The sequence below is a fragment of the Canis lupus genome, chromosome 1 (assembly GCF_003254725.2).
Source record: "Canis lupus dingo isolate Sandy chromosome 1, ASM325472v2, whole genome shotgun sequence".
NCBI lineage: Eukaryota > Metazoa > Chordata > Mammalia > Carnivora > Canidae > Canis > Canis lupus.
In genome coordinates, this window is record NC_064243.1 from 71,776,663 (window position 1) to 71,791,023 (window position 14,361).

At 42.9% G+C, this 14,361-nt stretch overlaps 1 protein-coding gene across 50 annotated transcripts in view; it reads right to left on the bottom strand.

The window, feature by feature from the left end:
• Nucleotides 1-14,361, bottom strand: part of AOPEP (aminopeptidase O (putative)) — a 332,682-nt gene that overhangs the window by 35,712 nt on the left and 282,609 nt on the right. For 25 of the 50 annotated variants that reach the window (XR_007413833.1, XR_007413800.1, XR_007413829.1 and 22 more), the window contains one exon: nt 5,855-5,942. The exons of 22 other annotated variants lie outside the window; for them this stretch is intronic. Coding sequence is in view for 16 of the 28 variants with exons in the window: in XM_049115915.1 (XP_048971872.1) it covers nt 5,855-5,942 (88 nt within the window). In the remaining 12 variants the exon portion in view is untranslated. Of the gene's footprint in view, nt 1-4,010; nt 4,084-5,854; nt 5,943-14,361 lie in introns of those variants that run through there. 3 more of the 50 variants (XM_049115938.1, XM_049115939.1, XR_007413860.1) reach the window with 3 other exon arrangements.

A 14,361-nucleotide genomic window follows, 5' to 3' on the forward strand; every position in this document is an offset into this window, starting at 1 on the left:
CAGCTTTTAGTTCCATTCCATGCATTTACTAGGATATGCATGAAAATTTCTCCATTTTTAAATGAAGGAAATCTTAACTGTTCACCTTATAAAAAATGAATTTAGTACCTTAGTTCATTACAAAATGGGATTTTTGTTTGGCAGCTGTTTGCCTCTCTAGATGTTAATAGGACAGATATCTGAACACAATTTAGTTTCACTGTAGTAATCATTTAAAAAGTTAATCACTTTTAATAAGAAAATCAACTAATTTCAAGTTAAAACAAGTAGAAAACAAGAAGCAACTGAAACCAAATGGGAACACTTTCAAACTCTAATGTATTTAACTTTTTTAAGAGGTGAAAGCCCTGAAAATAAGATGATATTCTTAAATGCTTAAACTAAGAAGACTAGGTGCCTGGGACATAAAAATAGAGAAAGGACTTCCAAATACTTGTTCTGCAAGTGAAATAAACATAGTGAGCAACTGAGACATAGGAAGAAAACTCCTTCAGAGAAAATGTATTTCCCCCAAACTTATCCTTCCAAAATTCCCCACTAAGTCAACATCTAAATCTTTAAATGGCCTTAAAGTCTTTCTTAGCTAGGTTAATCTCTTTGTGTACAAGACAGAACTGCTCCCTTTAAATGTTAACATTAATGAGCTTTACGCACGTTTTCAAATGCGTAAGAACATAAAAATAATTCCGTGTAACTTTTAAAAGCTTCAGTATGAAAAAAACCCATGTTATTTTCCTTCAGATAATAAAACAAATATTCTGAGACAGACAATAAAGAAACTTTACAAAATATATCAAAATGCTTTGTAAAGGTAAACATCTAACAGCCACGCACCCATGCTGTTATCAGCCTCATCGCTGACAAACTTATTTTAACATTTACTTTTAAAAGCAAAAAGCCACTGTCAAGCTGTAGGTCAAACCTGCAATTTTTTTTTTTGCAATTTTGTTTTAAATTGAAAGGTAAAAACCAAGAGTTAAGATAAAATATCACATACCATCACAAAAGTATCTCCACTGAAGATCTAGTTTTCAGCATCAGAGATTTCATTTCCCGTTGATTCCAATACTACTTGCTCAAGCTATCATTAGAGTTACCATTTCCCCTTTTGGAAGTCATATCAATAGCCCTACCCCATGAAATTATTATTATGATTTTTATTTTTTTAAAGAAGCCATATCTAGGAAACCTGCCCTCCCCCACCCCTTTCCTAAGTGGAGCCAGTCCCCTGCCGGCCAGCGCTACGGAGCCACCAGCGCAGCACACAGCACTCCCACCTCTCCTCAAAGCAGGGGCAGTGACACCTTGCCAAGGCTTTTCAAAAACAAATCCCCAAATACCACTATCAATTCCACAGGGCCCGCCCAGCGTGCTGCCCTAAATACAAGGGTCTCGCTGCGTGCTCTCAACCAGCTTCACTTAAGTTTAAAGACGGGTAGAACTACACTGACCTCTGTCCCTGGAGCACGTTTGTCTCTGAAAAGCAAAGAATGATCTAATTAGAAGCACAAGGACAACAGATTAGGAAGGGTTGGGGTGGGGGGAGTAAAGCACCTAGCCCTCTGGAGACTACGGCGGTTGCGCAGCGATCAGTGGCTGAACAAAGCTCTAGGGGCCGGGGCCGGGGCGAGTGCGCGCGATCTCTCCATCATAAGCGAGAAGCCCTGCGCCTGGGGAAGCAAGCACCAGGGCCCACCAGGAAGGCGCAGGCAGGCCCCAAAGGGAAGACGAACAAGAGGCATTTAGGGACTCCCAGGAGTGCTTAAGTGCCTGGATCTAAAGCCTCGAGAGCGCCTAACCCAAGAAAGTTTCCACCGAAGCAAGTCGTGATCGTCCTCCCCGCCCGAGACTTCCCCGCGCCCGCCGCCAAGCCCCAGGTCGGGTCCGCTCCCGCGCGGTGTCAGGGCGGCCTCGCAGTCCACGCGGGGCACAGGGCGCAGGGGTCACCCGGCGGAGGGCGCGGGCGGGGCGCGGGGGCGCCGGGCTCCCACGGAGGGGGCGATGCCCCGGCCCCGCCCCCAGCCCCCGGTGTCACAGGGCCGCATCCGGACCGGGGTCTCTTGACTGGTGCCGGGGTGAGACCGTCTCTCTTTAAAAACAGCGTCCTTCCCTCTGAATACAAACACCAGGCAGTAGGGGCACCTTGAGCTGTTAAGTCACCCAGAACCCGGGTCTACCCACCTAGTGACCTTGGGCAGTAACACTGCGACTTCATTGTCTCCAATCCCAAAATAACTACCCAGCTCTCAAGGGCATCAGGAAATTGTGGGCGCGCTGTCGGGATAAGGACCCACTCTGGTCCTGGGCATGAATTCACAACGGCCCACCCTCCTGCATGGTCCTCAGGGACCCACTGTGGTTACTGACGCCGGTGACCCTACCCAAGTACCCACCATGGGTAAACCAGCTGCCGCCACAGCAGCTCTCCGTTCCCCACCCTCCCTGCCGCGCGCCTCGCTCTCTTTGTGCCGGCGGGAGCTGGATTACAGACCTACATGTCCACCCCCACCGGGACAGTTTTGATTATGTACAACTCTGATCCCTGCCTTCTCTCCCCTCTGTTCTCTGATACAGTGGCCTGTAATGCCCCAATGTGTATCATTCAATACACTGTTTCAGTTCCAATCCTCTCAGCCCTTCAGACTTTTTTCTGCACTCAAACTGATAGGAATTGCTAATGCCAACCTGGACTGCCCTCTGATTCTCCTAATCACTTCAGGGGCTACCTTTTTCAAGAATTCTTCCAGCAACAACTCATGCTTTCTGGGCTTTATTCTCTCACCCATCTGAGTGCTAGCTGTGCACAATGACAGTGTGTCTGATCTCCTGGAAGGCCGCTGCCTTTTCTTTCAATCTCCCCACTTCCAGCACCCAGCACAGCCAATTTGGAATTAATGTAACCTGTCTTGTAGCAAGATCAAAGTTTCAATCTTGTGCCCATTAGCACTGATTTTCGTAAGTAAAATGATGAAAATCTGTTACAATAGGATCAACTTTAAGAGACAAGTGAAATACACTTTTGTTTTTTTTTTTTTTAAAGCCTTACACCATTAATTTCACAGGCAAAGAAAGCCATTACAGGTAAATGTAATATCTACTTCAGGGACATTTTCTACTAGGAAGCTGTTGACAGCTTAACCACTGCAGCTCTGCTTTATGCAAATGCAGACGGTACTTTTCTCCCAGAGAACTTCAAACATTTGTGATCTCAGTTGACTTTGCCATGGCATTGCAAACATGAGCACACACCACCCAGAGCCTTACAAGAGATGGCTGGGTAAAGGGGACACACAAAAGCCACGTAAGACACAAAAAATTCTTAAAACTATGTAAAATTTTTACAGATGTGAGCACCAAAAAGGATGTTTATAGTGTTAAAAATAGACTATCATTTTTCTTGGAGGTTTTCCTATGAAGTTAGGTGTTAATAAATTAAAGCACAAAAAATTAATTCAATTATTCTTAAGTCAATAAAAATATAATTGGATCATTCTTTTGAAGAGAGAAATGCCATTTCCCCCAAAACTAAAATTATAAATATTTGTATGTCAGACTTAAAATTTCTCTTTATATTCAGTAACTGACATTAGATATAGTATATATTATATATAGATATAGTAAATAGGAACTCATTTAAGCCAAAAATATGGATGACCTTTTCTACTGTTATACCATGTGTACATGTACATATATATGTAATTTTTACAGATAGTAGTTATAAGAAACCTTAGTAAGAAGCTATGAAAACCCACTTTAAAAAAAAAAAAAGATTCATTTATTTGAGAGAGAAAGAAAAGGAGAACATGTATGCTCAGGGGAAGGGGCAGAGGGAGAGAATCCTGAAGCGGACTCTCAGGATTAAGAGCCTCAGGACTCTGAGATCATGACCTGAGCCAAAATCAAGAGGTGGCTGCCTCTTAAGCCATCCAGGAGCTCCGAAAACGCATTTCTAATGCTACACAGCCTGTATCTGTCTACTATCTAACCTTATGAACTCCCAATTCACTAACCTTTACCTCTAGTGTGGTAAGCAGGATAATGGTCACGTCCCAATCCCTGGAACCTGTGAGTACGTTAGGTTACCTGGCAAAGGAGAATTAAGGTTGTTAATCGGCCAATTTAGAGATGGGATGATCCTGGATTATCCAAGTGAGCCCAATGTAATCACAAGGTCCTTTTATAAGTGAAGAAGGCAGGCAGGGAACAGAGAACCAGAGAGCAGTGTGAGAAGGACTGGCTCAGCCTTGCTGGTTTTGAAGGTGGAGGTAGGAGCCGTTAAGTCAAGAACTGTGGGGACCTCTGGAAGCTGGAACAGGCGAGGAAGTAGATTCTCCCACAGAGCCTCCAGAAAGGGACAAAAAGCCTGACACCTTGAGGTTAGCCCAGTGAGATTGATTTTGGACATCTTACCTCCAGATAACACAGATTTATGATCTATAGTAAGTCCCAGAATTAGTGATAATCTATTACAGCAATAGGAAACTAATACATCTGGGTTCCAAATTCATCTTACAATCAACCCCGCTGCTGCTTAACATGTGAGGAAAATAAAAACATCCTTTAAAGACTCTCAGCCACACCTGCACTCTGATTGGTTTCCTTCTAAGGGAAGACTTTCTTCCAGGTCCCTCCCCTCGTCCCCAAGTACACAGCTTCATAGGGAATTTCAGGCTTGATTCTAGGGGCTGAGAAGTTTGTTGGGGTCGTCAGGCTGAGCTGAGAAGAAATCTGGATAGGAGGTCTAAAAGCCCTTTTGGGTCTGGTTCCTAACTGCTTCACTGCTTTTACAGTGCCACGGAGGCCAGGGCAGGGCATGTCAATGAAACAAAGGACAAACATGAAACAAAACGCCATGGGCAACCACGTCTTGATCAAATATAAGAGCGATTCAAGTTAATAAGTAACATAACCCCACCACCTTCTTCATGGCTTTAATTATTACAGCCAGTAAAAAATATTCAGGCCATCCCTGTTTAGTGATGTTTTATTTACCCCTAAAGGCTAAAGTCTTCATTAAAAGCAGAAGAGTTGTGTTCAATTCAACACATATGGTGAGATCACAGCCCAGTTTATTGTAGTTTTTTGAAGTGTCCTCCCCCACCCTCCAAACATACACAGCTGAGGACTCGGGATACACAGCACTGCAATTACAATTGGGCCATGTCAGATTTTACATTACGACATTGTAACTGATTGAAAGCACAAACTTATTTCTGAATAGTTCCCTGCATTTTCTATTTTTCTAGCACAAATCACTCTTTTTCCTGGGGCTATTTCCTCCAGTATTTAAGGGGTACAATGTTGTTGGGGGGAGTCTTCTTTCACTCCCAAGATGTGCTAAACCTGGCCAAGTTCCTGAACAGCACAGGGCCCTGCGTTTGGAGGAGGAAGGGCTAAGAGGCTGGAGCAATCCACGTGTCCCCAAGATCAGTGCCACTGCTTTCTTTTGTTCACGATGCACAGACTTTATCATGGAATTGCCCAATTATGATGTTTTCCAAAGTTCACACTATTATGTTTTCCAAGGAGAAACAACCAGCTTTATTTTTCCAAGCAAACTCTTCACTGGGGGAGGAAGGGCAATTCTTTGTCATGTCCTATATTAAAAAAGCAATTTTTTCCAAGTGTACCTCACTTGGGTCAATGTTTTTAATATCTTTGGGTCTCTTTTGGCATTATGTCTGTGGAGCTGAACTGGATGAGAGGAGCGAGGATCATATCAAAATTAAGACCTTGCCACCCGTCCCCCCAATAAAAGAGGAAGGCTGAGGTGCGGGTAGTTCAGTCATGAATGGCCTCACCTCCATGAACATGTAACCGAAAGGGAACGAGAGAATGGGAAAGCATGCCTCACCAGTAGATGTCTCTTGGAGCACCTGGTCAGAAGTAAGTGAAGGAGAGCTCTGTGTTCTTCTCTCTAATCTCAGGGATGGAGACAGGTTCTGGAGAAGAAATGGAAAATGTGCAGCCTCAAGCAGTGGGAGGCAACCCAAAATGTAACAACACACCTGTGCCCGGGGCCATGATATTTTTCCTTTAGAATAAAGTACTTATCATATTCCTGTACAGTGGTCTAAGGCTGAAAATTAAACTTGGCTTTGTGTTTGATCTTTTCTTTTTTTTTTTTTTAAGATTTTTAAAATTAATTTGAGAGAGGGAGAGAGAGCACACACACAGGTGGGGAGAGGGGCAGAGAGAAAGCATCTCAGGCAGACTCTACACTGAGCATGGAGCTCAACACAGGGCTGGACCCAATCACCCTGAGATCATGACCTGAGCCAGAATCCAGAATCGGAGGCTTAACCAACTGAACCACCCAGGTGCCCCTGACCACCCATTTTTATTAGCAGAATTGCACCTGGTGAAATACAGCCCTCCTTGGTCTCTAGTTCTCAGAAAATCATTCCTGATAGCAGTGTAATTCTAAAGGGGGAAAAAAAACCCAGAGGAGGCTGGGCATTAAATTTTACAAAGCACAGGGAAGTAACGGCTGTTGATTACGTAGGGATGATTCCTATCAGAAAGGCACAAGCCTGTGGGAAGGGCTCGGGGAAGCAGAGCTCACTGGGGAAGCTGTGGCCTCAAAGTTGCCTGACCCTGGTTTCCTCTCCCCTCTTGCAGTCTTCTGGGGCTCAGGAGAAACCACCCTCCACCTGCTGCTGCTGGTGAATGAGGAGAGTTAACAAGGCCTGGGTTTCCACTTCTAGCCCTTCCTACATGCCCCTGATGCTATTCTTATTATACTCCCAGAATTAAATTAAAATAGCATCCTTAACATGCTTTAGTTCTATGGGAAAAGGAAATATATCAATCATAAAACTATAAAAATTTAATATCCTGAAAACTGTTTTCACAAACTCAGAAATAAAAAATAGTATCACCAATCTTATTTAGTCCGCTGTTACAGATCACTGTTCTTGATGGTAAACCAGTGGCTACTGTAAAGATCTTTAAAAAGTAGTAACATGAAAAATGAATGAATGGCAATGACAAACACCATGTCCAGAGCAGGGGTAAACAAATTAGTAAACTCCTAAGTTGCTTCTGTTGTACAGCCTGCCCTAAAAGCCTTTTAGAAGAATTTTTAAAGTAAAATGTTGTGTTCTGATTGTAGGATAGGACTTACTTGAAATGGGACCCAGTTTTTAGTGAAGCCACAAATAATTAGCACTGAAGACACAGCCATGTAAAAATATATGAATTATTGTTTCTATTAGTAATACATTGATTATTTGCAAAAATATGATTCTTAACCCCACCAAGTGCAATTTAAGTCACTTCATTTTGTGCTGTGAAAAAAGAGTATCTTGTGAACACCTCCTCTAAATTCAGGAAAAAAACAAAGATGGCAGGATGTCTGACTTCCTCGTTACAATAGAGTGCACTCAAGTAACTTGTCTGTCTAGAGGCACAAAGGTTAGAACCCCACTGCCAGCTAATCCCCAAAGTCCTGAACGTTGCAGCTACTGGACAGAAGAAATCCAATTTTTAAAAAATTTTCTCATAAACCTTACTTTTTAACCTCTAGTATTACCTTTATTTGGACCTTTCCCAACTGATCCACAGTCCTCAAGATACAGACTCCCAAAGCGCATAAAGCAGCCTGGCAGATCCCCTCCCACTCTCCATGCCATTATACTATTAAGTATTTAAAGGCCTTGGACAAATCCCCACAGGTGTCCCATTCAACTCCTGTCTGTCCAGTGGATCCACACTAACCCTGCTTTCAAACCTAGAGCTGGTAGCTCTCCACATAAATCTAAACAGTGCCTGGTCTAACAAGATCACGTAGATTGCCAGATTTATTGGCAACTTAATTAAACCTGCCTCGGTCTATAAACTCCCCACAGTTATCTTCAAGTCCAAATCTCCAACAGCAACTGTAAGCCACCCCAGCTCTGGGACTGCTCCTATCATCTCCCTCCCGGGGGCAGTGGAGGCACCGATCCATCCAAACAGGATTCTAGGAGTCCTGAGAGTCGGTTCAGGAAAAGGGGAGACAAGCATGCAGGACCCATTCAGCGAGAAAACTTGCTGCTGTCAATAAAGGAGATCTACAACTTCTAACAATCTTAATGCAGGAACAATTAAAAATACAGGAAAAGAAATATCCCTTAACAACAGAAACCATTTCCATGAAGATATCCCTTCTCTTGCAGGGGAACTTGGAGGCAAAATACCCAGTTTGTTTGTACTGTGGAAATATTGGTCATCTTGCAACAAAATAAATCTTCATTTCCTAGATTTAAACACTAGAATTTCTACATAGCCAGGTAGTGGCCTGGATTTGTTTGCTGTAGTCACTCAGAGTTGTGGCAAACAATGGTTATGTCTTTAGGCTATCATTTTATACAGAGCTTTTTTGATTGGGGAGGAGAGGGAGGAAGTGTGTGTATATGTTTATATTCAGATTTAAAAATTTGTGCAAGTTGCCTAGAAACCAAAGCACAGAAGAATTCACAGCCTGATGCATGCTAAATTGCAGCTGCTGGAAACAGCATGTTCTCCCAACCACGCTCTGGGCTGGGCTCATTCCTATCTATCTCTGTCATTCAAGGTTGATGGTATCTAGTCTTCTAGGGAGCTTGGTTTAGTTATTCCATCACTTTCAATGAGAGAAATCAGTGTTTTCTTCACCCTGTCTGAATGCACTTAATGCCCCAGTGCATTATGTCTCTCTCCTGTGTCAGGAAAGTACACATGTGTAGCTTGCCATGTGAGAGATACAGGCCTGAATGGCAGAGAACTTGCTTGACACACAGCGAGAATGGATGGAGGGGAGGTTTCTCACATAAAAGCATTCCCCATACTGAGCAACTTTCACCTAAAGAGCTCCATGTATTTTGTACAAATCTGAGGTGCCAACACTCCCCACCATGTCACTACACTCCTGGGCCACATTCTGCAAGTGGCGGCTCAGTCAGAACCCTGGTCAGAATCACTATAAATCAACAAGTGAAGCCAGATAACTGTTAGGGATTTGTGAGCTTGTTCTGCCAGGTAATGGGCTACACTATGCAGATAAATCACTTAAAATGTTGCCATAGTTCTGGGACTAAGCACTTCCAAGTGTGTCTGAAGGCTTGCAGAGAGGGCAGATGAAAAGAACAGCACTTGTGGGCTTTCTAGTTTAGCAGACTGGACGTTTAACCATCCTAAAATGCTCTGTCCCAGTCCCTAGGCAATCTCCTAGAGGCACTGTGCCCAGAACAAAGATGATGCCTTATTTACCCCACAAACTTAGTAGAGAAGAAATGCGAATATCACAGGGGAAAAAATGCAAGTTAAATCTTGTAGAACACCTGAATTCATCAAGCTTTGGTACCCAAGATGCTGTGTTTTTTATACCATAATCTCAAACAATAAAACCCCGCATACCCTTTATATCGAATGTGGCAGTACTCCTGACGACTTTTAGGTGCCAAGGACAAAAATATCTTCCATAGTTATTTGCACAGCCTATCATTTCTGTCAATGAACTCCAATAGGACTTCTAGTAAAATAACTGAGGATGACTTCAGAAAAATTTCCTAAGATAAAATGGTTAGAGAATGATAAAGGAAAATCTCTTTTTTCAAGTCACAATAAAGGCAAACAGGCAGATGAAAAAATACATTATTCCTGAAACCTCAAAAAATAGTTATTCATAGCCAAATTACCAACACCGTTCTGAAGTCATGTTATGTTGGTAAAGAACTCTGAAAGCCTCTATGGGTCCTCTACAATTTTCATGCCCACAATTAGGCTGGTGACACCTCACACATCTGTGATGTTCATACTGAACAGCAGCATGCTTCGAATGCAGAGTTTAATAGATGCTACCACTTTCTGCTAGTGGCACATTCAGAATGCATGACCTGCCAAACTGCAATGAGTATCTGATCCCCTCACAGGTGAACTGGCAAGGGATGACATTCAAGGCCCTGACTGCTAAGGTGAGTGTGAGGTCAGGCTGGAAGGAGGAGATCTAAGGGCCCTGAAATCTCCCCCTAGAGGAGAGATCTAAGTCAGCCCCCCCGCCCCCGCCCCGTCCCCGCCCTCTGGCTGACTTCAAGTCTGGCATCTCCAGGTCAGACATGGATTTCACAGGACAGCTTTCCTCCCCATCTCAGTCATGTCATGTCCGGTGACATGTGAAACAAACTAGCGTTTTCCCCAGGTTAAAAAACAAAAAACAAAAAATCCCCACCATTCTGATACCTGCTGAAAGGCATGCAACGCCACACTGTTGTTTTTAAGAGCAAGTAAATACATATTTTATTTTATGGCCAATAATGTATTTAAGATAATTAGGGAGCAAGGAAAGCTTTCTACAAAAATATTAAATATATTTATGAGGGATGAAAGACATTCCCCTACCTTCCATTATGATTCCTGTCATTTTATGGGTTGCTGCTCTTAGAATTTTATTTAAAACTTAGGATTTTTTTTCATTGGTGAGCACTGAAAGCAAGTAGGGCCTACCAGATAAAGATAAATTCCATCTTCATGAATTACAACTTCAAATAATAAAATCAAAAGATTATATTTCATACTTTCAAATAACTAAATTAAAATGTCCTTTAGAGAAACCAGTGGTAAAGATCTTGAAAAAGCAAGCACTGGAAGATTCCAACTGCCTTCAAGCTTAGAGAAGCTTAGACTTACAGGAAATGTGCTCGCAGAGAATCACAGGTGCGTCCTTATATAGGAACCCTTGAATACAGCAAGAATTCTTACAGACCTCTCAATTACTAGACAGCAAAAATCTGGGGAGATTTAAAATGGGAATATTTGTACAATCCTTCATATAAGAGAAAACTCACTATGACCAATATCATAGCAGCTTCTCCCTCTCTGAGGTCTGCCATCTCTCATACTCACTTTCTGGATGAAACATCTAAAAGCGTGTGGTAGGAAGTGAGTCTGGGTGAATGAATGATGAAGAGGCAACTTGTCTTACTGACAGACCAGCTATGCCATTCAGCAATTTCTTAAAAAATATATTATATGAATCTGGTGTCAAAGGTATTAATTTTAAAAAACAGCAAAGTGCCAGTACAAAGGAAATTCCTTAGAGAGTTACTACTGTTTAGATCTTCAAGACATTCATACTACTGGTCCTCAACTTGAGACGAACTGTTAGCTCTGGTTACTGACTGTGCCCACAGGATGCATTATTGGGGCAGATTTTAAAAATATGTCAATAATTAATGTCCAGTTTCAGGAAAAAAATGATGTGTGATTCCTGTTAGAAATGCTTTTCTTCCAAATTATTAAATAAAATGCTAGCAGTATAGGATGTCTTCCCACTTCTCTCCTAGGTTCATAACAAAACCAGAAACATATCAATCAATCCAATCCAATCCAACCATTAGCTAGAATCAAAGCAAGGCCTGCTCATCAAGCTCCTCTTTCTAGAGATCCATATTACATCACTGCAACAGTATGTGCTTTCTCTCAGTGTGGCTCATGTCAAATCAAGGACTGTCAGTTGATCAGAATTGAAAGCATAATTGTTCCAACCTTTCTCCATTAAAAAACATGAGGATATTTACATCTTCCAAACAAGTTCCTTTAGCCACATGAAAACTGAGGAGCCAAAAAAGGCCTCACAGGCCCCAGTATATGGCTTAAGGAGGAAATTATTAATACCCAAGTAGAGTTTCAATACTAAGCCCATCTTTACTTTTAAATGGTTTCACCCTCACCCCTCATGCCATTTCTGCCCCATTTACCATCTTAAATTATAAGGAATATGGCATCAAATTCTCTCATTTCTGTGATCTGTCAGAGAACTCGGTTTGTATTGACCAGTTCTGTTCTTTCGTATCCCGATGATATTCTATCAAATTGACCTATACTGCAAGGAAGGAGAAAATGGGGGTGAAAAAGTATGATGCTGTGGGTTTCTGGACCTCTTTTCCTTTATCAAGGATCCACTTTATGAAGATACTTGTCTAAGCTGTTATTCAAAAGTATAGTAAAAATAAAATTGAAATAATCGCTACTTACATCCTGACTTTGGAGCAAGAAATAAAAATATGACTAAGTTTCAGATATAACTGAAAACCTAGGTTTTCATAAATGTATCAAGAACAAAACAACATGAATGTCAGGACTTGGAACCAAATCTCTAGAAGGAAGACAAAGCAAGACATGTCATCAACAGATCATCTAGAAAGCAATTTTCTCATTTTTGGTGGGAGAGCTGAACACAGGTGACAGCAAAACAGGGACAGAGAACATTCATTTTATAACCACTATTTGGTTAAGCAAATGAGGTGGTTGGATATTATAAATTTTTATGCAGAGTATACCAAACTTAATGGTGTACACACAGAATTTTGGGCATTTATTTTAATTTTTTTTGAATTTTGGGCATTTAACTTTTGGCTATACAATACGATTTTTACTATGTCTCTATGTAGAATCATTATGTAATTCATACTCTATTCCTATTTCTGGAATGGCACAAAATAAAAACAAACAACAGCATTGTGATTTGCTGAATCACATAAAGCTCATATTTCTAAACGTCAAATATTTCCAACGTGGTCTTTTTGGTGAAGGGCATATTAAATAAGCTAACTTTAGCATTAACTAAAGCATCATATAATTAAACAAGCATTTCATTCCCAAAGATGGGGAAACTTTGAGTTACGGTATTGTACCTTTAGGAAGTCTCTGTGAACAAGAAGAATCATCGGTCGATGGAGAGATGAGCACACATACATGTAAGCCCATCAGTTCTCCCGGTTGAACGTCACCTATGGTAGAACAACTGGGCTAGAGTGAAAGGAGAGGGAAACTGAACAAGGACACAGTACAGGAGGGAAAGGTGGGGGGTAAGAGATGAGGCACTGCAAGGCCATGAGGCACTTAAACTGACAGATTGGGGAGAGACCAGCATCAGCAAGAGAACAAAGGTATCAAAAGAAGAGGTGAAATGAGGACGCATAAGGCCGACAACTTGAATGTGCCAATCTCTGGCTCCCGCAGGAGAGCATGGCCTCGGAGACCAGCAGCTTGCGCAGCGGGGCTGTCCTTAGCTTTCTCTGCTGACTGAAGTTGCAGGCACCTTCCCTCAAACCATGTAAGGTGCACCTCCAACTCCATTGTTTTTTAATTGAAATCTTAGAAGTCCACGTTGGTATTCTGAAAATGGCCATTCTGAAGATTTTGTTTTGATAGAGAAAGAGCACAGGCCAGAGTGGGGAGGGACAGGAGGGCCCAACATGGGGCTCGAACTCATGACCCTGAGATCAGGACTCGACGACTCACTGTGTGACTGAGCCACCCGGGAATCTCTCAGGGCAGCACAACCTAAAAAAATCAGCAGTAAGGCTGTTTTGTCAGAGCCCAGAAGTGGGAATAACTACAGACCACCTTGCCCTGACTTGATCTAGTCACGTACTTAACCGATGGCTTCAGGGAATGTGTATCTATTCCTCAGTAACACCGACTGCTTCCTGGTGGTCAGTGGCAGCCGCTGGCGCGTCCAGGCCTGGACCCTTGGGGAGGCCGAGCGAGAGGTGCCAGGGGGACAGCACCTCTGCTGCCTGGTCCCACTGCACAGCTCCCCTAAGGGTGAACATCGCTGTTTCTCAGAGGACAGAGAAAAACAGCTCCTCATTTCACCCTGTGGCTTCTGTGTCAATAGAAATACCTTTCAGTGGCAGAACTCACTTAACTGAAAACATACCCAAGAGGCATGTTCTAAAACCAGTGCTGTAGGGCTTGCCTGTTTCCCTGGAGGTGAAAGCCCACTTTGGCCCTGAAGGGACAGGCCTCCTGTCAGGCCGAATGGCTCCCCCGTGGCTGGGCAATGCCCAGCCAGCCTGGTGTCCCAGGAGAGACAGCGCATGCACCTCTGGCGCCAAGAGGGTGACCCAAAAAGGCAGGGCATGCTACCAGAAGCAGTTGGCTCTGGCTGGTCAGGACCAACAGGGTTTTCTCAGATAGACACGACAAAGGGTGTTTCCAGCCCCCTCACCGTCACACTGGAGGGTTTCTGGGCCTCCACACATTAGCCTGATATCCTTGGACACGTGCCTTCTGATGAGGCCCCTTTCCATATCATCGTTGACACAATGGAATGAGAGAAACCACAAAGTATGAAAAAAACTACAGGGGACTGAGCAATTTATTCATGACCCCTGTAAGCACTGGAAAAAGATGTCTTTACCACAAACACATGTTATCAAAAGAGAGGGCAGGAGGCTGTGGAACATGAGAGCCCCTTGGTGTGGCATAAGGTCCACAACAGGAGAATCCTCTGGATATCTGGGACAAGTCGAAAGATGGAGGAGCACATAGCATTCACTTGTCAGAACGGATATATATTTCCAAAAATGATCCTTAGTGACATGACCCCGTAAC